Source organism: Monodelphis domestica, chromosome 2 (assembly GCF_027887165.1).
Source record: "Monodelphis domestica isolate mMonDom1 chromosome 2, mMonDom1.pri, whole genome shotgun sequence".
In the NCBI taxonomy this organism is placed as follows: domain Eukaryota; kingdom Metazoa; phylum Chordata; class Mammalia; order Didelphimorphia; family Didelphidae; genus Monodelphis; species Monodelphis domestica.
The window spans coordinates 386,277,488-386,303,594 of NC_077228.1; the positions used below are offsets into that span (position 1 = coordinate 386,277,488).

At 35.3% G+C, this 26,107-nt stretch overlaps 1 protein-coding gene across 2 annotated transcripts in view; it reads left to right on the top strand.

The window, feature by feature from the left end:
• SLC35F1 (solute carrier family 35 member F1) overlaps positions 1-26,107 on the top strand; it is a 595,685-nt gene that overhangs the window by 352,454 nt on the left and 217,124 nt on the right. For both annotated transcript variants that reach the window (XM_001379678.5, XM_007484482.3), the window contains exon 2: positions 11,598-11,773. In XM_001379678.5, the coding sequence (XP_001379715.2) occupies positions 11,598-11,773 (176 nt within the window). The remainder of the gene's footprint in view (positions 1-11,597; positions 11,774-26,107) is intronic.

Sequence of the window (26,107 nt, forward strand, 5' to 3'; positions counted from 1 at the left end):
AGAGATTTATTAGCTTCTACTTCTGAAATTTCATACATGTCATTCCTTCTGCCTGGAATGTCATGGCAATGTCTCTCCATCAAGTTATATGCTAAGTGTCACTAATCTTCTTGACGCAGAGACCATGAATCCAGTCATACTTTTTGAATCATCCAGCTCCCTAGACCAGTGATCAGCAAAACTGAGAAATCTCCTCTGCCACAGGTCTCGGTGGGGGATTTACTACATATGTGGCCACTGCTGAGAGCTCATTTTCTGAGTTAGTTGCCTGACAATTTGTCCAGGAATTAAAAAAAAAAAACAGAAGCTAAGAATTTAAGATAATATTTTTAAGGATTGTATGGGAAATTTTAAAGAGAAAAATGTATTTTAAGATGTATATTCTAAAATTCATTTGTGAAATTTTAAGAAGAAAGATGTATTTATATTTTTTATAACCCTTACCTTCCATCTTGGAGTCAATACTGTGTATTGGCTGCAAGGCAGAAGAGTGGTAAGGGCTAGGCAATGGGGGTTAAGTGACTTGCCCAGGGTCACACAGCTGGGAAGTGTCTGAGGCCAGATTTGAACCTAGGACCTCCCATCTCTAGGCCTGGCTCTCAAATCCACTGAGCTACCCAGCTGCCCCCTAGAAAGATGTATTTCTTAAACATAGAGGTATGGAAAGTTATAGCTAAAAGGGACCTTTGACTAAAGACGTGAATAAATGACTATGTATTTATTAATCTTACTATGTGACCGGCAAATGGAGATGCTCAAGGCATGTCATTATATACATAAGAACACTGAAACACAAAGAAATGTGAAATGATTTGTTCAAGGTCACATTGATATTTAGTGGTAGAATGGGAGCACATAACTTTGGCTTTGTGCCTGATAATCGGGCATTTGTTTTCCTTATACAGCCTGGCTTCCTTACTCATATAAAGTATAAGGGTAGTAATAGTTCTTTTCATATCCCACTATGATGAAGTTACTGAGACCAGATGAAGAAAGCACTGTATTTAATATGTTGACTTGTGTTTTATTTGTTATCTCTCTGCTGGCCCCTCCCCATAAACTTTATTGGCAAATACTCTGTGCTGGAATATTAGGAAGCAGAGGTAGTCCAAAAGCAGAGAAGTTGACTCTTAATTCTAGCCCCTGGGATGCACCAAACAATGAACCTGAAACAAGGAAATTGAAGGGGGTCTATCAATTTAACTTTTAAACACGAGGGTAGTTGACCTTAAATAGAATGAGGGAGTAACTTGGGGTCAGAAAATCACTTGGTACACTGAGAGGCTAATATGCCTAGAGAAGAAGCAAGATGAGACAAGGTCTAATTGTAATGTGGTTTGTGGGAGGCAAGAGGATTGAGGAAATATGATATCTGGTATCTTCCATATTTCATTGTTATTATTTCTGAGTAGATAACATTCCTATAGAGCTTTAATGTTGAATTGATTCAGGGCAAGTAGATTGTTCAGTGAATAGAATGCTGGATCTTAAAGACTTGTCTTCCTGAGTTGAAATCTGGCCTTAAACATATATTAGCCATGTGACCCTGGGCATATCCTTTCACCCTGTTTGCCTCAGTTTCCTCATATTATAAAATAAACTAAAAAAAAGAAATGACAAACCACTCCAGGATCATTCCCAAGAAAACTCCAAACAGGTTTTGGTTTTAGAAGACTACTTTATTACAAAAAATGAATAATATGGAAATAGGTAAAAGTGATAACATGTGCACAACCCAGTGGAAGAAGTACTTATTGGCTCTGGGAATAGGGGAGGGAAGAGAGGAAATAATGAAAATGAATCATGTAAACATAGAAAAAATATATATTTAACTATAAACACGATCATGAAGTCAAACATGAATGAAATGACTACATGAAATGAAACAACAAAATTAAGGTTGGCAAAGTGCTTTTACATATGTCATCTCATTTGACCCTTGAGATAGGTGTGATTTTTATACCTATTCTTTAGATGAAGATACTGAGTCTGTGAAAGATTAAATAACCTAATCAGGGTCCAAAGAGCTAAAAATATCTGAGAAATAAATTGAATTTCAGGTCTTCCAGACTTCAGTTTCAGCAACCCACTGCAGTTGTCTATTTTAACTAAATATTCTTGTGAATTAGATGCCAAATTCAGTTGTGTCTACTTTCTAAAGAAGTATTAACACTATTAGCACCCTCTAAATTGTAGCACATTGAGACAAAATCTGGTCACCTAAGCTCTTTCCCAGTGTGCTAAATCTGGATGACTGAAATAGTGAAAAGCTTGATTTCTTGAAGTGGATTATCTTGGTGACAAAATAGGCAATTTTAAAGAAGTCCAATTAAACCCATTCAGAATGCTACCTTTGTAATAATATCTAGACCTACTGCTTAACCTTTGAATGAGAGAATCCCATAAAAGGGCATATCAAGTACATGAATCCAAATCTTGCTGACATATGTGAATCTAAATTCATTGAAATCTACTGGATTGCTGTTTATCCAAATTTCTCAGGACTGACAGTCTTCTTGGGACTATACAACAGAATGAAAATGCTTTGGCAGAGGTATTCCTCTGTAATTCAAGCTGATGCCATATAATAAACTATCATGCATGAAGTTCATTCAACGTTATTGCCTAGATTTAATAATTTGAGAAAATCTTCACAGTAGCATTAGAAGAAAAACCCAAGTTCCAAAAAACAAATGACATATGCTAGCCAGCAGGTACACTTTAACCAATGATCATTGTTATCATTTAAACAGTGTCCTGCTAAGCATTACTTATAAGAGAGGTGTGAATATGATCCATACTGATTGTGAATTACTTCTTAATGCACTGAAAAAAAGACATATGTCAGTATATCTATTGAAAATCCAAAATAATTTGACTTTGAAAAAGAGATAGAGAGATACCTCACTACCTAAGTCCTTTACTCAAGCCAGGATGATCTGCTTATTTTCCTGTGAATTGATCCTTCTCTTATTTCTCATATATTTACACATGTCATGCCCACCATCTGGAGTGTCCTCTTCATGTCTCTACTTCAATTTACCATTTAGGATTCAACTCCTGTTACCTCCATAAATTCATTCCTAATTACTCTAGATGTTGTAAATTCTATCTCCTGCAAAATTGATTGTCCTTCCAACTCATAGTTAGGTGACAAGTTTTGCTCATGGCAATTTGTGAAACTCATATTGTTGATCATCTTTGTGTGTTTGTGTATCTTCTAGATTATATTGTAATATCTCTGAAATCAGATAGGTGATGCATTGGAGACAGCACTGGGCTTGGAATCAGAAGATTCATCTTCATGAGTTTATATCTAGACTCAACCATTTTTGCCTCAATTTCCAAATCTTTATAAATGAGATGGAGAAGGAAATCACACATAAATCCATGCATGAAATTAGTCAACAATATATTGACACACAAATATTGAATAAATACCTTAGTCATAGGTGTTGGATTTTGTTTTGTTTTGGTTTTTTGCAAAAATTGGGGATTTAAGATGGCAATTCAGGACCATGTCACTTCAACCAGAAATTATTTATATTTAAAGAGTAAATTGAGTGATTGATATCCTTATACAAGGAAATAATACTGTGACACTCACAAATGAATGAAATGGAAAGCTAGATAGAAGCATTTATTAAGCAAAGCATTGCTAATGAAAATATAAACAGAAAAGGCAGTCCCTGTTCTCAAAAGGTAATGACTCTTCTAATAACATTTCCACTAATAAATCATAAAATTGATGATATTGAATCATCTGACAGGGCAAAAGACTTGGGTATCAACAATTTTTTTACTTAATCTGCAGGCTATAGCACCTTCAGGAGAATAATCCATGTAGATAGTTTTATATATATAATTTTACACATACACACACATATCACTTACCAAATCCCCCAGCAAGACATAACCTTGTGGCTAGAATTATACATCAGAAGCTCTCTGTCTTTCATGGACTGACAAATGACAGATCCCCATATTATATATTAATGCTTCAAAATATCCCATAGAATTCAGTGAATATTTTTTGAAACTGGATTGTTATAGATCAAACAATTTTCCCCAGTCATCCAGACATAACAATGATCACCAAAACCTAAAGAACGATGTTTTCAGTAAGTGTCACCATACCAAATACATATAATCTTTAAAATATATGAAACAAAAAGCTTTCAATTTATAGAAACCTAGTAGAGAAGATAAAAATCATAGAGGAAAAAAAGATAAGGAACATATCATCTCTGTTGTCTAATCTGTTGATGGAATTATACCAAAGATGCTTTCTGTGAAAGCCTACAGAGGATGAACTTATATCCCAATACCTTTTTTCAACCATAATAATGCACTTTTTCATATATATCTATGTAATAACCCATATAAATATAAAAGAATAATAATAAGTTAGCAAGAAACTTGTCCTAGAATAATGTCTATATGAACCCAATCAAAAGTGAAGATAATTAGGTAGTGACAGTAAGACTTTACAATAGTGCTTTAAGTTTGCAAAGTATTTTACATATGTTATTCCACTTGAGCCTCACAACAACTCTTTAAGGTAAGCCAGTCAGATAACAAGCATTTATTAAACGTGGACTATATGCCAGGTATTATATATATGAAAGCTGAGGATACTAAGAAAGACAAACATTCCCTACCCTCAAAAAAAGCAAAATATAAATGGAGTATATATTGTGAATATTATTCTTTCCACTTTGCACATGAAGAAATTAAAAATTAAGGAGATGAACTGACTTGCTTAAAATTATAACAACTATTAAGTGTCCAAAGTTGGATTTTGACCTGGTTTCTTTCTGTATTCTTGTGTAATTTTTTTCCATATATTTTTCAACTCTCACCTTTTCTCTTGGAACTGAGACTAAGTATCTATTCCAAGGCATAAGTGTGGTAAGTTCTAGGCAGTTGTGATTTGAGGGCAACTCCTTAATTTTAAGTGAGAATATGAAATCAGTATGTCACAATTATAAGTTATGATAGAAGCAAGTGAATTTCTACTCCAAGCTAATAATAGAAATATAAAAGTTATCAATACACCATATTTTCTGGCCCTAATTTTTCCTTATTTATTCAATGACCTATTTGTTATCAACCATGCTTGGGTCTGATGGCCTTTCCTTTTTTATTTTTGGCCACATTTACTGATGTGGTTTTTCAACACTTGAATACAAATCACAAAGGGATCACATTGTATTTCTGGGTGGGCAGCCACTAGCTCTCCAAACGTCATTTATAGCCCCACATCAACCAACACTTTTTTAGATAGCTAGTAAGCACTAGAAAGATGCTTTCTGATGGACTGTGAAGAAAATGGTTTTCACTGGCATGTATCCATGTTTCTAATGCATTCTCCATAAATCTCTAAAGGCTACAGACAATTACTAAGATGTAGAATATATCATGATTTTATATAACATTTTAATAATATATTATATGGAAAAATATAGATGTTCCACATACCTGCAGATGTATATATGTGTATACGTACACACACACACACACACACACACACACACACACACACACACACCCATCTCTCAAATCTCCATTTCTTTTGGTTTTTCTAATATCTCCTATTGCCACTGCTGGTAATTTGAAAACCAATATGAGCTCTAATCTGAGAATGGGTTGCTCAGAGATCCACCTCCTGAATGTAATTCTAGTCTCCTCAAACTCAGCATGTGCCATTATCCAAGCTCTAGTGAATTAATATCTGACTGCCAGGAAATTTGGTTGAATTGAAAAAGATTTTCATAGTTCCTAAAATGGATTAGATTTAGTTGAGAGGAGAGAAGAGGTGGGAAGACAGGACAAGAGAGAAAATTATAACAGTAAAAACTAGAGTTTTGCCCAATGTCCACAGAGGCAAACTCTGATGTAGAATTGACAATGGGTGCAAGTGTAGAGATTTCAAGAAATATGATGTATGATGGACCATGAAAGAAAAGTCAAATAAACAGTTTCCTGAGTCTCTTCCTGTTTTATGCATTATGGCCATTTGCAAGGCAGATAAACCTCTAATTTGTATTCACTATGAAATCACACCAGTTATAGCTGAATGACATGGTCACTAATTAAAAGAGAAAATTAAATACAGAAGACTTAGTTTCTTTGACCGATTATACAAGAAGAGACCTATGGTTGCCAGTTGCTAAAGGGACAGCAGTAGAGAAGAGGATTTTTTAATGAGAGAGGCTGTATGGTTTCTTCATCTATTTTCACCCCACCCTTGCCATTATACTTCTAGGAATCTATCACCTAGGCCTCCAGGAAAGTACCCGATTTTTAATTGTGGTTTGTGGAGCAAATGGTCTTTTGGGCAACGGAAAGTCTACCTCCTACCTAGCTTAACCTGACAGAAAATTATTTGTGACTGCAAGATGGTGTTTTGAACTTTTTCTTTAAATTGCTTTGAACAAGTTCGTGCCCACTTCAAGCATTTTATCTCATTTTATTTTACTCATGATTTTGTTCAATACCGTACATGAAACCATGGGGATTTTATTAGTATCTTAATTTAATGCGTCAAAGCATTAGGAAATAGAACTGTGAATGGCTTATAATATATTCTCCATGAAGAAACTCTCTCTGCAGCCCGCAGAGGTCAACACTTTCTCTGCCACTTAGAAGTAACTTCCTAGGAGTTAATCTTGTTATTCAGTCATTTAGTTATGTCCTCCTCTTTGTGACCCCATGGGATTTTCTCAGCAAAGGTACTGGAGAAGTTTGCCATTTTCTTCCCCATACATTAATGTAATCAGAGGTTAAGTGACTTGCCCAGGGTCACACAGCTGATAAGTGTCTGAGGTCAAATCTGGACTCGGGTCTTCTATCTACTGAGCCATCTAGCTGCCCCACTAGTTCTCTACTAAGTCATAAATGGACATCAACTTGTGTTGGCAGAGGGATTTCCCATACTCAGACAAAATTACTGGTTTCTCATTTATTTGTTTGACATGTGAAGGGCTGTTCAGGATTTAAGGGTATCTCTAACCCTTTTTACTTTCATTTCATATATCCACAAACAAAAGCATTTCTTTTTTTGCTTTCCTTTCTCCTGAAAAGATCTCATATATTCCTGACTCTGAATATTTCCTCATAGTATTCCCACCACCTGTAATGTCCTCCATACTCTTTAATAATTTATCGTAATAATATCTATAAATTTATATTCAGGGGGCAGCTGGGTGGCTCAGTGGATTGAGAGCCAGGCCTAGAGACAAGAGGTCCTAGGTTCAAATCTGGCCTCAGACACTTCCCAGCTGTGTGACCCTGGGCAAGTCACTTGACCCCCATTGTCTAGCCCTTACCACTCTTCTGCCTTGGAGCCCATACACAGTATGGACTCCAAGACAGAAGGTAAGGGTTTTAAATTTAAAAAATAATAATAAATTGATATAAATATATTTTATTTATATAGAATGATGAAGCACTAAGTGCTTTACATACATTTTCTCATTTGAATCTCACAACAACCCAATGAGAAGGATATAGATATATAGCAGGACAAGCTAGGTAACATTGGACCTGGAATCAGGAAGACCTAAGTTCAAATCCAGCTTCAAATATTCACTAGCTGTATGATCCTGGGCAAGTCACTTCTTAGTTTCCTTATCTATAAAATGGAGAGAATAATTCTTGTAAGAACCAAATGAGATGATAATTACTGTGCTTAGCACCATACCTTCACATGGTAAGCACTGCATAAATGTTGTTTATTCATTTTAGTCATGTACAACTCTTCTCCATTTAGAGTTTTCTTGACAAAGATTCTGGAACATTTTGCTATTTCTTTCTCCAGCATTTTACTGAAGAGAAAACAGAGGCAAGCAAGGTGACGTGACTTACCCGGGGCCATACAGCTATTAAGTATCTGAGACCAGATTTGAACTTGGGAACTTAGGAAGATGAGTCTTCCTGAATTCAGGCCCAGCACTCTATCCATGGTACCACCTAGCTACCCTATATAAATGTTAGCTGTTATTATTATTTCCACTTTGCAGATGAATCATAGGCCTGTGGTCTCACAGCTAGTAGTGGGTTGAGATAACATGTAGACCCCAAGGCTTCCTGGCTTGGAGTCTAAAATTCTATCAGTTAAGACATGTTGCCTATCAAAAAATAAATAAATAAATCTTATTTAGATTTTAGCCTAAGGGCCACTTTCTCTGTGAAGCCTGCCATAACCAGTCTAGATCATAGTAACCCTTCCATCCTGTGAAATTTTATAGTTTTCAGATGTATATGATTGATTTTAGCCCTGGTAATCTTAGCCCAGGCTAATTAAGTGGCCTCTCTACTTCTGATGATAGGTATCTTTCCTCTGGAGTGATCAGATGGCAAGCTCAGTAGGAATTGTGTGTACTATGTTGAGAATAACAAAAATTGACATATTTAAATCTATGGACAAAGAACTATGGAATCTTATCTGGGAGAAAGATGAGTTTCTTCACAGGAGACATATTTGAATTGACTCTCAATGTTTACTTTCCTCAACCTTTTAAGATCTCTAATTGCTGAGGCTGTTTTTCATTTTGTCTTCATATCCCAGCAACTGGTACGGTGTTTGCCATATAACAGATGCAATAAATGCTCATTGGAGCAGATTCTATTTTCTTAGATACTGAAATGGATTAGGTAGAGTCTAAAAAGTATTCTTGCATCATTTCTACTTACTTCTGAAACTCTTACAACAGGCTTTTTGCCCCCATTAATACTATGCAAGCCAGTTTCTCAAAGATCACTAATGATGGTCACATGATGAAATCCAATGACCTTTCCTCAGTCCTCATATTCTATGATCTAGGTTCAATATTTGACTCTACTGGCCATCTCATCCTTCTTGAATACTCTCCTCTCAGGGTTTCTAATTAGTTCTTCATCCTTGTTCACTTGCTTCCTTTCTGATTTCTTCTCAATTCTGCCTTTTGGATTCTACTCCCTTAGTAAAATCTTTCCACTGGGGATCTTATTGAATTTCATTACTTTAGTTATTATCTGTCTGTGGATGAGCCCCATGTCTGTATTTTCCCAACCCTCTCTCACATTTCTAGCTCCCTACTCAAAATTTCAACCTGAGTGTCCTACTAGTAACTCCTAATATCTAAAAGTGATCTTCTTTTTTTTCTGCTAATGGTACCACCTCCTCCCAGTTACCCAGGTTCACTAAATCCATGTAATCTTTGTGTCTTCAGTTTCCTCCCCAGTCCCACATAGCTGCAAAAAAAAAATCCTATTGATTTTTCCTTTGAAATGCCTTTCAAACTCTTTCCTTCTTTAAAGGGGATGCATCATACTTCCCCTCACTGTAGGAAAAAAATCCTTTTTTTCTATCTTTACTTCTAGTTTTTTTTTTTATTCAGGACTATAATTAGTACATTATATTTGGATTAGAAATAATAACAATTATTATCATAGTTAATATTTATTAGCCCTTTAAAAATTTCAAAGTTCTTTACATCCATCTTTTTTTTTAATCTGAGCATCACGTTAACCTTGTAAGGTAGATGCTATTGTTCTCCCTCATTTAAATGGGAAAACCACTTGGAAGGCCCTTAAAGCTCAACAATTTGCATAAGGCCACTCAACTCAAAGTAAGTGTCTAAGGCAGAATTTGAACTCAAGATTTTCTAGACTCAGAATCTACCTACCTGCCTCTGTGACTGGCTTAATTACTTTCCTAATTGTTTGTATTTACTACTTGTGTGAGCCTGGGTAAATCACTTAACCTTGTTTACCTCAGTTTCTTCATTTATAAAATGAACAGGAAGAAAAAATGGCAACAAAAAAAACCTCCAGACTGCTCTAAGAATACCCCAAATAGACTCACAAAGAGTTGGATGCAATGGAAAAATAACTAAAGAACAAATTGTTTATGCCATATCCTATCTCTCTTATACATTTCCATCAAAAGTATCTTCCTAATTCACCTTGTTATATTTAAAAAAAAACCTTTAATAGCTCCCTGTTTCCTGCTAAATTAAGTTCAAATATTTTAGCCTAATATTCAGGTCCCCTCTAACCTGACTTTGCCACCCCCAAAACTGGCAAACACTCCTAAACTACAAATCTCTGAGTTGAAAAATGTCCTCTTTCCTATGCTTTCCTCTTGTCACTCATTTTGCTCATGACATAGTAAAATGCCACAATGTCTCCATTTGAAAATTCAATAATTGGGAAAGCTATATCGGGGCTGATATCTTTCATATCAGGGTGAAGGTGACATCAAAAAGCAAGGTGGATCTTTGGGAAAGATGTCTTAATATTTTAAAATCACAACTCAGGTTATTGACTGAGGGTTTTATATGAATAAATAAGTAGTATAAATTATGGACTGATGTACCATCATAGGATTATATAATTAGAGCTGGAGGGGAACTTATGATCTCGGAGGTCATCAGTCCCTCTTCCTCATTTCACAGATAAGGAAACTTAGGCACATAGAGAATGAATGACTTGCCCAGGGTCCCAGATCTAATTAGTATCTGAGAAAAGATTTGAACCCACATCTTTCTGACTCCAAATTCATGACTATTCTCTACATCTTGCTATCTCTGTGTTCAATTTGCATTGTTCTTTTAATAGTAATAGTAACATAGTCCGAAATCTATATCTTCTGAAAGGCAGTGATAACTATGGGGAGAGAAGATATGTCTAGATGCAGACTAAGAGAAGATGTATCTTTTGAAGGTTCCAAGGGTACTTAACTTCATCAAAGAAAAATGTAGGTATGGATGATCAACTTTAAAAAAAAAAAATTCTCATCTCTATTTTTTTTTTGCTGGTCTATCATTCCCTAGCTCTTCTGGATTCAACCTCTTGACTATGGCTTAAAATCCTTTGGGACTAGTAAATATGCATGTGTAACCAATATACGTTAAATAGTAATTAGTCATAGTATCAGAAGAAATTGCATCTACTTTGCATTTTCTAATTCCCTTTAGTCATGAAATTTCCCTTATAGAGAACAATAATTTTGTTCTGTGAATACCATAAAAGTGAAATGAGGAATGGGCAACAAAAACAATATCAGTTCTATGTTGTTATAGAACTATACATATAACTATCTTTAACTCCTGGCCCTGAAATATAGTAATGACTTTGGCCCCTTTGAATTTCCTAGTGTTTAGCTAATTGAGGGATGTGTTAACTGTACAACTTTCTTTATACAACTGTTCTTTCTTTCCTTGGCTTTCCTTTTTGTGCTCTTTATTTGTTTACCCATTATAATTCCCTACCCCAGAGCCCCAGTAGAATATAAGCTCTGAGATGGAACGGATAGTTTCATTGAAGTCTTTGTATCCCTCAGAAGCTAGAACAGCACTTTATATACATCCAACCCTTAAAGATATTTGCTGAATTGAATCTGAAGTAAATATTTTATTTCCTTGCCTCTGCCATGATGTTCCTAGAATAAAGAATAGCACTAAAAATGACCATTTTTCTCATTTCAAGGGGTCGTGGATAGTTTTCCAGTTTCACTTGAACGTGACTTCCTTTGATGATAATGTTAAGAATGCCATATCTCCTGAAACAGCTGACTTGCTGACCTATCTTGTATTTCTTCTTTCCCTCAGGGAGATGATGATCTCTGTGGCTCTTGGACAGGTGTTGTCCCTTCTTATCTGTGGCATTGGTCTAACCAGCAAATACCTGTCTGATGATTTCCACGCCAACACTCCAGTCTTTCAGAGTTTCCTCAATTACATCCTTCTCTTCTTGGTCTACACAACAACACTAGCTGTCAGACAAGGTAAGTTGATACCAAGGGGGTCAGAGATCATAGATATGGGTGCTAGTTAGTCACTTTCAGAAATAGCTGGAATTGAGATGATAAGGCTAAGATAGCCCTGAACTGTCATATTGTCACTTTGGACATTAGCAGAACAAATCAGAGTACAAAATTCTTTCTTTTCTCTTTTTTGTGATGATACAGCAAACTAAATGAATGAATAAATCATAATGGAGCATAAATATTGAGGATTCAGCAGAAGGAAGAAAAGCATGTGTAGGCTGAATTGTAAAATCACTCACAGTGTGACTTCTTTAAATATCCCTAATGCTTCTTGATTCTTAGTGAAAGTTCTTACTAATACATGGGCAGGTATATATGTACATGTAAGGGGACACAAAATGCTTGTCCTAATAATACCTTTCCATTCAGTTGAATTTATGATTTATGAGGAAATCATCTGGTTTGTATTGATTCTTTCAAAACAACAGCACGAAAATTGTTTTAAGGTAATTAAATAAGGAAATGCACATAGGTATGTACATCATTATAAAGAATTCTACTCTAAGGATTTACAAAAGCACTGCTACTTTTAGCCTCTCTTTGTGTATTTGGGTGCATGTGTATAGATTTTGCTTGCTTCTTTATTTTTTCAGGGAAGGGCTGGAACAGTGATTTCATTGCCATAATACCTACAACCTGCTGGCCAATTTTAACCTACTCACCAGTTTTTGAGTGGTTTATGACCTAAGAATGGTTTTTACTTTTAAATTTAAATTTTAAAATTTCATTATTAGTTAATTAAATTAACACATTTTACGTTGTGCACCACTGCACATGTAGAATCTATATCAGATTACTTACCATCTCAACAAGGAGAGAAAGGGGAAGGGAGGGAGAGAATTTGAGATTTAAAATTCCTTTTAAAGTGTTGGAAACTTTTTACATGTAATTGGGGGGAAATAAAATGATATATGTTTTAATTAATACATTTTAAATTTGTTTAAAATTTTAAAAACCTTCATAGTTGTTGAGGCCATTGTATCAGATTTGACTGGAAATTCATACTTGGCTCACCCCTTTTGTGGGAAGTTCCCAAAAAGGAAAGTCTCTATGAATGTAGCTCTGCATCAGTTTTGCAATGAATACTCTTTTTCTTGGGACACTGAGAGATTAAATCACTTGCCTAGAGATGCATAGCCAGTCTGTATCAGATATAGGATAAGAATTCATGTTTTCATGTTTCTCTCTCCACTATGCCACATTGTATCTGTTGTGTATGTTGCTAAGTTTGTATGTATCTCTGTAAATATTTTATGATCCAATATATTTATTATTATGGTTGAGGGAATAACAAATTTACCTTATGCAAAATGATACAAAATAAGCATTTGAATAGCTTCCAATTAAATGTTTTTTAAAAGAAAAAATAAAGTACTTGCCAGTCAAGAGTCTTATTTTATTTCTTTTTTAAAAAATCAATGTGGTTATATTAGTCATTTGTGGTTGGGTTTGCTGTTGTTATTTAAGTTTTATATCAAGAGACTAAACTGTCATAAGGAATAAAGCTTCATTTGAAATCAAAGCTACTCAGAATATAGGAGAAACTGAGAAAAAGAAAATGCACTAAAAAGGAAATTATAGCCAGTAAATTTGATATATGACTACCATATGATGATACTGAATTAGATAAAGGCTACTGTGATCTTGAACTCTAAATAAGGGGATATCTCATCTTGAAATCACCTCTCATTGGAGTCAACTCCTACATTCAGCATTTGGACTCTACACTAGAGGAGATTGAAGGAAGTTAACATCCAAAAGGAAGAAGGCTCATATAAAGGATGGGAGTTGCAGTTTGGACACTCAGTCTCTAAAAGTTTCACCATCACTGATCTAGACTATGATAGTTTCCTCTTAGCTGGTATCTCTGCCTCCTTTTTTCTCTATTCTCTAATGAAACTTATCAGAACTGCCAAAAAGAACCTCTCTCAGTCATGTCTACCCATGTTCCTCACCCACTCAAAAATCATCCCCATTGAATAAAATATTTAAGGAAAAATTCAAGCTGTTCAGCCTAATATTTTAAGCACCACTATAGTAGCAGCAAGCAACATTAATAATAATAATGATAGCTAGCATATCTATAAAATGTTATAGTTTCTGAAGCACTTTATGCATGTTATTTCACTTGATGCTCCCAACAGTCTTAACAGATAGGTGCTATTATTATCCTCATATTACACATAAGAAAACTGAAGTTGAGAGAGGTCAAATGCATTGTTTAAGATCACATATATAGTTAAGTGTCTGAGGTAGGTTACAAATTCAAATATTTTTGGACTCCTATCCAACACTCTATCTACTGTGCCATATAACTGCCTTAGTTTGGCTAGTCTCAGTTTTCTAGCCTTGATTCACAATATATTCCTTCATACACTCTGTATTCTAGCTAGCAATGTACTACTAAATGCTCCCTGCATTTGATAAGTAGACTCCTTCTCCTGAAGCTATGCTTTTCCCTCCTTCCCACCTTCTTTATGCCTGCAGCATACTCCCTCCTTCTCTCTTCCTTTCAGAATCCTTTTCCTTAAAGGCACAGACAAAATCTCACCTCCTCAAGGAAGTCATCCCACTTCCTCCCTTCTTTCCTAAAATGTTTCTAGTGTTTTTGTCAGGTTCTCATGTGATGAGCAAAAGATGAAATGACTGAGGAAACAAAAATTTGATCTTTTAAGGATATTGATTTATTAAGCAAAGCATTCCAATTATCTAACAAATAAGGACCAGTTCCCTTCCTTAGCTTAGGACTAGACTCTGAATACAGGGGGAGATAGGCTTTGATACATTATGAATAATTAATCAAATAAGGCCAATTAAAAGGTAATGATACAACATTAGGTAATTGGATATCTAATTAGATGAAAGATTAGGGAATATTTCCAAGTTATGAGAGGCTGAGTTAACAGGTACAATTCCCTATATTCAGGAAAAGAACTGTCCCACTCTTCCCCAAGTATCTGTAAATAGTCAAAGGAACATGAAAACAGTAACTGCTTCTTCAGTATGGGCCAATTTTCAGATAAGATATATGGGTTGCATGAGATATATGGTCATGAGAAAACTCCTTTCATCAATCTTGGCATCTGACTGAATTTTTGGTTGACATAACATAGGTCCTTGATTAAGGGTCCCTAAACAACAGGTACAAGTGATTCAGTCTCCCAGCATGCAGACCTTGGGTTAAAATAATGCAATATAGTTTTCTACCAATTCTAACAACCAAATAAGGTTTTTTCACAGGACTAGCCATTAATGAATAAAAAGAGAACTAATCTACCTCCAGAATTGAGTCACAAGACACTGTGGTTCCTTCAAATCCCACATTTACATTTCCTTTCCTAATCCCCTCCATTTCCCCTTTAATCTCATCACATCTTTCCTTATAATAGACTAATCTTTGTACATCCTACCTCATATCCAAATGGAGAATGTATACTTCTTTAAGGCAGTGAGGCAATATTCTTGAATTTTTGTATCTCTAGTGCCATGCATTTTATCAGATTATTAACAAACATTCACTCAATTGAATTATTGAATTTTTCTCTACACCCAGGCTCTCTAAGTCTAACCTCCTTCATGGTTTCATATTATCCATAATCTTCTAGGGCAAGAGCCCTAGGCTTCCTTAAGCCTTAAGATTCCCTCCCTCTACTTTCTATACATAATCTGGGTAATCTGATTAGACAGACAGATTGATGGATGGATGGATGGAGGGATGGGTGAATGATGGATGGATGGAATTACAAGAATAATAGAGGCATATGGAAAGATTCAGAGGAATATTCAGATAAATATATGTTATATATGTAAATATACATATATTATACTTATAAAGAAGACAAAATTTCAATTTAACATAATCACTTCCTTACACTTTACTGTTCTGCTGTGTTTACAATAGTTGTAATGTAAGAATGATGATCTAAATGTTGACAAAGAGATATTCTGTGAATTCTTAACAAATATTTACTCAATTGAATTGTTGAATTTTTCTCTACACCCAGGCTCTCTAAGTCTAACCTCCTTCATGGTTTCATATTATCCACAATCTTCTAGGGCAAGAGCCCAAGTTTAAATAAACTTTACCAAAAGTTTAAATAAAACTTTAAACTGAACTCATCTACCAAATGCATCTTGATTTGGTGTTCATTTGTCTCTGACCCAAGTTTCTTACTGATGCTTTGTTCCCTCTATTGTTAATGTACCATCAATATTGGTTGTTCAACACCAATGATCTGCTCTGAATTTCCCAACTTAATTGTTGTATGTTTAGCCCTCCTTTTGCTAGAGGCTAATTCTGTGGTGGTTCAGGCTCCCTCTTTGGCAGCATATGAAGAAACACTGGCTGAATATAGCTATCCAGAAAGGCATCAGCTTCAGAAAAGAAATGTCATGTGTTTCTCCCCAAGAGGAGCCCATGTTGCAATTTGGGAAAAGTTTGATAATTTGGATGAAGTTCAAATAAGCATTAACTTCAATAGATTTTTCCTCTCTCTAATGACTTAGTTCATTAACTGAAGTTTCCCAAACTCTTAGATGTGCCTAAGTAACTTCTCATATACAGCTTTCCATAGGGATTATTTTTCCCCTTGGAATTTTTGAGAGTGGATGGGCAGGAAGGGCTTCTAGATGAATCTTAAAGTGCAGAAACACCAGATTTCATTAACAAAAGGGAAATAATGAACAGAACTTGGGACCACATTCAATTCAATAAGAAATTATTACCCATCTATTCTGAACAAGACACTTTTTAGATCTAGGAGCTATAAAGACAAAGATAAAACTTTCTCTGTCCTCAGTTTCAATTTTCCTTTGGAAGGAAGAACATATATTCTAAAAATAAATATGAAATATATACAAAGTTAGTACAAAGTAATCTGCATTAACAGTTGCAGAGATCTGGAAAAATCTTGCATCTCACCTTCAACTGAGTCTTGAAAGGAAGAAGGGTTTCTCAGAGGCAAGAGTAAGGAGAAATAGATTCAGGCATGAGGTGCAACCTTTGAAAAGACATGTTGAGGGAAAGATAGGATGTCATGAATAGAGAACAGCAATTAGGCTAGTTTTATCCCCATGCCTGGAAAGCTCTCCTTCCTTTACTCTGACTACTGACCTCCATGGTTTCCTTTTAAGTACCAACTAATCTTCTACCTTCCAGGGGAAGCCTTCCCCAGTAGATCTTAATTCAAGTGCCTTCCCTCTGTTATCTTAGAATCAATACTGTGTATTGGTTCCAAAGCAGAAGAGTGGTAAGGAGTAGGCAATGGGGATTAAGTGACTTCCCAGGGTCATACAGCTAAGAAGCATTTGTGGTCAAATTTGAACCCAGGACCTCCTGTCTCTGGGTCTGGCTCTCAATCCCTGAAGCTGCCTACCTGCCCTTTTTAACTTGTTTGGCATATATTTGTTTTCATGTTGTTTTCCTCACTAGATTTTAAGTTGCTAACTTTTGCCTCTTTTCAAATCTCCAGCACTTAGTACAGTGCCTGGCACATAGTAGGTGCTTAATAAATGTTTATAGACTCATTGACCCAAATGTAGGATTAGAAAGGTAAGCTATGCCCAGATTGTGAAAGACTTTAAATGCCAAGCAGAAGAATTTGTATTTGATTTTAGAGGCAATAGGGAGTCACTAATGCTTCTTGAGGAGTTCTTACTTTTCTAATGATGTGGAAAGAGTATGTTTTTGAAAACCAACTATGGGCTTGGCTAAGTTTCTTATCCAGAAAAGAAAATATATTCCAACTCTTCCTTTAAGCATCAATAATTAAAAATATCACAGGAGGGAAATCTCCCCAGGTAGTGCTGTAAACATATACATATTTTAAAGTTAAATGATTCAGAAAATTTTCAAAAGTCTTCTTTCTGCAGTTATATAATATACATATTTATGCATATTTAAAACACATAAATTTTTATTTATCTTGAGTATATATTTGTCTGTTCATCTCCCTAGGTAGAGGTGAAAATGGACAGGAAGCATATACTAATCACAGCAGAATAAAATTTAGAGCTAGAAGCAATTACATTAATTATTTAGTCAGCAAAACATGACCTATATCATTTTTACATTTTTAAACAAAAAATAAGCGGGAGGGCTGGATTTTGCCTTTAGGTCATAGTTTGTCCTTTCCCTAATCTAGTCCAATTCCTTCATTTTTACAAATGTGAAAAGTGAATCTCAGGTAAATTTACTTGGCCAAAGTCACAGATACAGTATATAGAAAAGGTGAGACTCAAAGGCAGACATAGACTCAGTTTAACCAAATAAGATACTTGAAAAGCACTTAGCAACCTGCCTGGCACATAATTGGATAGAAGGGATGGCAAATCTAAAAGTCTATGATCTCACTTTTGTTTCATGGATGTTTCATGGATACTTAGTAGCCAAAAATCTATGAGAAATATTCCAAAATACTCTTCCCATGTTTCCTCTTCATTATCTTTCTATCCTCCTTCCTATTTATTCCTCTCTTTCCCATTCTGCTTTTTTTCTGTACTTTCTCTCTCCACCTTCCAAAGTATTAAATGCCAGAGAGTTTGATGTTTGAGTTTAAGGTACCTGAATAAAATTGCAGAGAGTAAATCAGCAACTCTATTTTTTTTTATCTTTCTCTTTCAAGTCAGTTCCTGAGATCTATGGCAAGAAAGGATTCAATTACCAAAGTAACCATGTACTTTTGTTATTGTTCAGTTGCTTTCAGTCATGCCTAAGTCTTCATGATTCAATTTAGGATTTTTTGGCAAAGATGCTGAAGTGGTTTGCCATTTTCCTTCTGCAACTCATTTTACTAATGCTGAAGGTGAGGCATACAGCGTTAAGTGACTTACCCAGCTAGTAAGGGTCCAAGGCCAGATTTGAACTCAAGAAGATTGAATCTTCTCAGCTAGGCTCTGTATCTACCATGCCACCTTGCTGCCACATAACAATACAATAAGTATCAACTATTTTTATGTAGAGATTTTGGAAAGAAATATTTCCATTATTGAATATCAGTGCATTAATAATACAAACAACAGTTACTGATTCTTTGGGTTTTAATTTTTCAATGAAAGTCATTTTTAAAGCTCTTCCACTATAAAATAAAAAGCTTCCCACTGAGATTGATTTTAAGAATGCAGCATGTCTTTTGTAGCTCAGCAAATTCCTGAAACACAGGAATTGAAATATTCATTGCATATTTTACAAGGACACGCAAAAAAGGATAAGGCCATAAGAATGAATAATACTGATAGAAATCTGAAATGAATTTCATCCATTGAGTGTTCTCAAAACAAAAATGAAAGAGAACCTACAGCCATTATTACTTCAAGTGAGAAAGATTTTCAATCAAAACACTGAGCTCTGTTAGATGAAGACCTATACACTCTCCTACATAAGCTGTCCTCCCAGATTAAAAGACACTCCCTAAACTTTTCTACCAGTTGGAATTCTTTTCTTGATGGTGTCAAGTTGCCATCTCCTTCATTTCTCTCGGCTCTCCCTACCCACCTATCTGAAAAATATTACCAATTTTAAAAATTTCCTGATGGGGCAGCTAGGTGATTAACTGGGTAGAGAGCCAGACCTAGAGTCAGGAGGACCTGGGTTCAAATTTGACTTCAGATATTTCCTAGCTGTATGACTCTGGACTAGTCAGTTAACCTCATTTGCCTAGCCCTTTCCATTCTTCAGCCTTGGAACCAATATTTAGTATCAATTCTAAGACAGAAGATAAAGGTAGATAGGTAGGTAGTTAGGTATGTAGGTAGGTAGATAGATAGATAGATAGATAGATAGATAGATAGATAGATAGATAGTAGATAGATGGATAGATGGATAAAAAGAGAGAGAGAAATCCCCCCGAGTAATTTGTCTTAATCTTACTCTCATAGCTATCCTACTCTAACTTATTCTAATACATCTCTGTAAACATGTTGTAACCTGCCTATTAGGAAACAAGTTTCTTGTGAAGGAAGGCATGAAAAATCATTTATAAAGTGTTTATTCTATGCCGGGCACTGGGATACAAAAAAAAATTTAAAAAGGAGGAAGTTAGATGACTGGGGGGATAGAGCCCCAGGCTTGGAATCAGGTATACCTGAGTTCAAATCTGGCCACAGACATTTATTTACTGGTTGTAGGACCCTGGGCAAATCACTTAACCTCTGTTTGCCTTAGCCCACTGGAGAAGGAAATGGCAAACCATTCCAGTACCTTCACCAAGAAAAACCCTTGGACAATATGGTCAATAGGGTTATGTACAGTTGGATACAAGTGAATACACTAGTATACTAGGGAAAGAGCTAGACAGCTCTTCTCTAAAGAGACACTAATTTGGAGAAACAACTCTGAAAAGAAGGTTAAGCAGTCATGATGAAAGAAAAGCTCAGAAATCCCAAGATTTAGTGGGATTCAAACCTGGACACAGGAGGTCCTTGGTGCCAATCTGATCTCAGACATTTCCTAACTGTAACATTGCCTAGCTCTTACTGTTCTTCTGCCTTGGAACTCATACACAATATTGATTCTAAGACAGAAGGTAAGGTGTTTTGTTTTGTTTTTAAATCCCAAGGGTTCATCTGCAAAGCAGATGGGAAGGCCTAGGGTTCCTATGTTTAGCCCAGGAAGTCATATATTGGTGCCACTGATCCATATGGCACAAGGGACAAGGCAAAGACTATTGTTTTTCAAGACTGTATCCTCAGAATCTAGCTTTGAGTTCTATACAAAGTAATGCTTACTAAATATTTGTCCAATTGAATTTAATTAAAATCTCATTTCTAAGGGAAGAGGCTGATAATATCATGGCAACTTGGAATTTCCATGTCTAAGAACTAACTTGTCTTTCAAGAAAGTTAAGTAATGGAGGTTGTTTGTGAGAAAGAGAAGAAATTTCTTTGTCACCACACTCAGCTGGCATACCTTTAAACTGTGATCCTTTTTATCACCTCATAGTCCATTTTGATATGTTCTTCTCTCAAACATGCACCAGAAAAATCCCCTATTCTTTGGATCAAGTATTCCTTTCAGACGAAGTCAGCCTGAAGAATGAATGCTGCTACTCCATAGAGATCCTTGGCATCTCAACTTTTCTTAAATGGTCCCAATGGATCACATAAGATTCTACAAAATAACTCCTTAATGAAAAAAAAAGAAGATATTATGACTCAATTAAAACTGACAACTATGAGGAATACAAAGAAATATGAAAAGTCATTTCTGAGATGATTTAAAATAAAAAATAAGTGGAATAAGAAGTATGGGCTACACATTAATCATGATTATATGAAGAAAGTAAATGAAGGCAAATGGTTAAAGATCCTGAAGGAGGTTTTAAGAGAATAATAATAATAATAATAATGATAGCATTAATTTAGCACCAGCTATGTGCCAGGCACTGTGCTAAGTGCTTTACATATATTCTCATCCAGTCTTCACAGTAATACTAGGAGATTGGTGCTATTATAAATCTCCATTTTTTAGATTGAGGAAACTGAGGTAGACAATAGTTATTACTTGCCCCAGGTCACACAGCAAGTAAATTGTCTGAGACTGGCTTTGAACTCCAGTCTCCATTGTTGTAGGCCCAGTGTCCTATCTACCTAGCTGCCTGAATATCAGAAATAGTGTTATTATATGCTGGAAATTGAAATTATTTAATTTTAGTATAAATGGTTATAAACAACTACTTGTATAGATATTTTATTGTTTCTAATTAAAATGCTTCATACACATCTTTTGGAAACACGTAGTGGTTGGAAACACAGTTAAACTGTCATTATCTATGTATATATTGCTCTGTTTTATATTACATCATGTTGCATATTTCTGTTTCCTTCAGACACTCACTCCCTAATAAAAAATGGTTTACATTTTTAAAGTACTCTAAAAACACAAAGCTAGGACTTGGCAAAGTAGTGGGCATCCATCAATTACAAAGCCATGAAATGAACTCAAATCTTGTGCCTCCCAAATCAGGTTGATTCCTATTAAAAGCATCATCAGTGTGATTGTCAATGCACCAGACTGCCTCATAGTATTATGAAGACCTGTCAGCCTTTATGGCTCTGTTCCATGCCTTAATGCCAATTAGTCAAAGTATAATCTATGGCATAATGATTAAGAACACTGGGCCTAGAGTCAGAAAGACCTGAATTCAAATCCAGCCTCAAACACTTCCTAGCTGTATGGCCCTGAGCAAATCACTTAACCTCTGATTGAAGGAAAGCCAATCCTGTATCCTTGCCAAGAAAATCTCATGGATAGCTCTTGGGCCACAAAAAGTCCAACACAGCCAAACAGCTAAACAACAACAAACTATAACCTGAAACAGTGGGCATGAGGGAAAAACTAAACACTGAATTCAAGATCCCAAGAACTTCATCTGGCAGAGAAGGGGTCAGTAACCTTTTTTTTTGTGTCGTGGACTCCTTTGGTAGTCAATGAAGCCTATAAACCTTTTCTCAGAATAAGGTTTTTAAATAAGTAAAGGAAATGCTAAATTTCAGTTGGGGTAAGTGAAATAAAGATGGAAATTTTTTTCATGAACCCTCTGAAATGTATTCATAGACTCTGTGTATCTTAGGTTAAAACCCCTCAAGTAGAAAAAAAGCCCTAACATCTAATCTCAGCTCTCGTTCAGGTCATTTTGGTAACCATAAAGAAATCATCTCCAATGTCAGAGTTGTAAAAATAAGGAAACACTTGGCCAGTATAAAGGATGTTACCATTCCTGTGAGAAAGTTTAAGAAAATGCCACTTTCATCTTATTTCAGACTGATGAAATAATATTCATTAGAGTCTCTAAAAGTTCCCCTGAAGGGAAAATCTCTTTTCATAGTCATTGATATGCAGAATCTTTGTACATTTTGGCATTGTTAAAGGGTATGACACTACTATGATATGCCATAAAGAAGAAGGCTCCGTGTTCCAAATCATTGCTGATTAGAGAAATGCAAATCAAAACATTTCTGAGATATCCTCTCACACCTGTCAGATTAGTTAAAATGACAAAAGGGCAAAATGATAAATGTTGGAACAGTTATGTGAAAATGAAAACACTTATGCACTGTTGGTGGAATTGTGAGCTGATACAAACATTTTGGAGAGCAATTTGTAGTCATGCCCAGAGAGTTATAATACTATGTATATCCTTAGGTCCAATAAAATAATTGTTGGGTCTATTTCCTGAAGAGATCATGAAAAAAAGGAAAAAAGTCCAAATGTTCCTAGATATTTCTAGCAATTTTCTTTGTGGTAGCAAAAAACTGGAAATTGAGAGGATGTCCATCAATTGGGAAAGACTGGACAAGTTTTGGTATAAAATTGTTTTGGAATACTACTGTGCCATAAAAAATGATTAGCAAGTTACTTAAAAAAAACTTGGAATGGCCTACATGAAGTGATGGAGAGTGAAATGAGTAGAACAAAGAGAATATTACACAGAGCTCTAGAATTAATATTTGAAAAATAACTTGTGAATGTTCACCTCCAGAGGATGAACTGAAAAATAGAAGCCTAAAAGACACAATCGATACCTACATATCTTCTTGTGAGGTGATACCTTCTATGATGTGCAGAGGTAAGAGAAGGGCAGACATATCTATGAATAAATTACATTAAGTAAATAAATTTTAAAGAGGAAGAAGAATGCTCGTCAGGGATATATTCTGGATGTATAGTTTATAAAACACTCTAGTGTGACATAAACAAGGCTTGATTTAAGATCCAAATACTTGTGGTTCTACTATTTTAATAAGATGTGACAACTTAGCAATTTATTTAGACTTTGTTCATCTCTTTTTCCTTTTCTGTTAAAATAGGAAAGTTAATACTGATACTTCTCATCTGCATGGGTTGTTGTGAGACTTAGTATATCTGAGGACTTTGTAAACCTTACTATGCAAAATGTAAACCACCACTATATTGTTATTACTGTTATAAGTTCCATGAGACAAAGAATTATGTCTTCTTTAGACTTTCTATTTCAACAACATAGGGCTTAATACTTAATAAACTTTTATCAAATTTCCAGTAGTTTTTTGGGTGAAACTCCAGCCAAAACTTTATATTATAGGGCAATTTATTTTAAAGTATGTTAATAGAAGCAGCTATGTAGTACAGTGGATAGAGTACTAGGTCTAGAATCAGTAGGACCCAGGTTCAAATCTGGATTCAAACATTTTCCCAAGACCAGTCTTTTAACCTCAGTTGCCTATATCTTGCTGCTCATTTCCTTGAGAACTGATAGAATGGAAGGATTTTTTTAAATAATAAAATATATTAATGAACCATCATTTATTAAAGGAATTTCTGCCCCATTGGAAAAAAAGGCAGCCTATTTAATGCTGTTTTGGCTTGTTTTTTTTTTTGCTAAGTGTTTATATTTTTCATTCACAATCCCTTGAGAGAGCATCTTGTGCCTACTGATAGCTGTTTATTTTAAAACAACATTATGGAAGGGTGATGAGAGATGTTTGTTCCTCAATGAGTCTTTTATGTTTTCTTATACTTGTACACATTTCTCTTCCTACTAAAGGAAAATGGCTTTCAACTTGCTTTCTTCAGTCAAAACATAGAAACTGATTCAATTTAAATGGCAGGTAGCATATTGTATACTTGATGGGATTGTTTGCTTTCTGAAAGTCTTATTTTCTTCTGTCTGACCATCAGAATATAAGATTGTAAGGATACCATATTGGTTTAGCTTAGTGGTCCAGCCTTGCTCAGTTTTTTCCACAGTGCATAAATGGCATTCAATACATATAATTGTACTTCCAACTAGTGCTTTTGGAATGCTCTTACATAGTTTTGATCTATTATACATAGTGGTATTTTACTGGCCTGAGTGAAAGCAGTTCTTTAAAAGGACCAAGTTAATTCCCAAGTATTGCATTAAAGGAATCTGCAAGTATGGAGGACTGGTAAGAGAATAAAGCTAGGAATCAATTTCAGAACTAGAAAGAATATTGGAAATCATCTGATCCAGTTCTCCCATTCTAGAGATAAGGCCATTGAAGCTCAGGGAGGTGAAATAATTTGAGCATGGTCATTCAGGGAGTATCCATGGCAGGGTTGGGATTTTAAGCCATCTTCTGATTCTAGATTCATTGCTCTTTCTAATACACTAGGGTTGCCAAGGACTCAAGTTCAAGTCCTACTTCTGCCACATTAAGCCATGTTACTTTAAGGAAGTTGATTAAATCTTTGATCCCTCATTGTTCAATTGGGAATAACACTAAACTATATATTTTACTCTGAAGGGTTGTTGTGAGCAAGGATCAAGTGAGATACTATATGTTAAGCTCTTTATAAACTTTTGAGCTTCATACAAACTATTCCATGATGTTATTATGAGAACTATCAGCTACCGTTATTATTATTATTATTAATTATGCTGTCGATATTATTATTAATAGATGAATGAAATCACTGGTTAAATGGCTTTAATTGGGCTCACAGTACTCAAAAATGGCAAATGCAGCATCGTTCACAGGACTGAATAAATATATACTTAATAAAGTACCACTTTAAACCCAGACCTAGCCAATAATACATATTCTGTAATAGTTTAAAATTCGATTTTTAAAATAAAATGTATACTTCTATGCAAAAGCAACACTCTCACCCCATCCAGCATTCAATGTCATTCAGAGCAATGAATGCCATCTGGGAGTAAAGGAAATTTATACTAGCTATGTGACCTCATCTTCCATGGCATTTTGTATAATGCCTCGAGAAACATCATCTAGGCTACACACAAGAAACTTAGCAACTCTTTCCTTATAAAGCAGACCCTCTATCACTACTTGTGCCAAATACTGAGTATTAACTGGTCTCCCCCATTCATTCCCTACACTACAGGCAGAAGAGAGGCATGAAGGTTTGGTCATCCCGTTTCATCTGGTTTCTGTGTTAACCGTTAATTCCTGAATCCAATTCCTACATTTATCTATCCATGTAGGGAGCTGGCACCCAGGAATACCCATTCCTGGCACGTAGCACCTATGTTCATATGGGAGATTTGAAGGGTGGTTACAAGATGATAACTGTATTGCCTGGAGGAGATAAACCCGTTCTGCCAGACTGGTGCTTTGTATGTAATTAGTGTAAAAATTCAGAGGAATAGAGTTTATCCTCACAATCATCTTTCTCATTAAAAACGAATCATAATGAAAGAACAAAGCAGTCCCTGCAGTGAGTTGAATTGCTTTCCCTAAGTTTTCATTAAATCAGAGCTCAGCAGCCGCCCATCTTGCAGAACACAGTTGCAAGCAGCTCACAAGATTTGCAGTAAAACCCCCATGAAG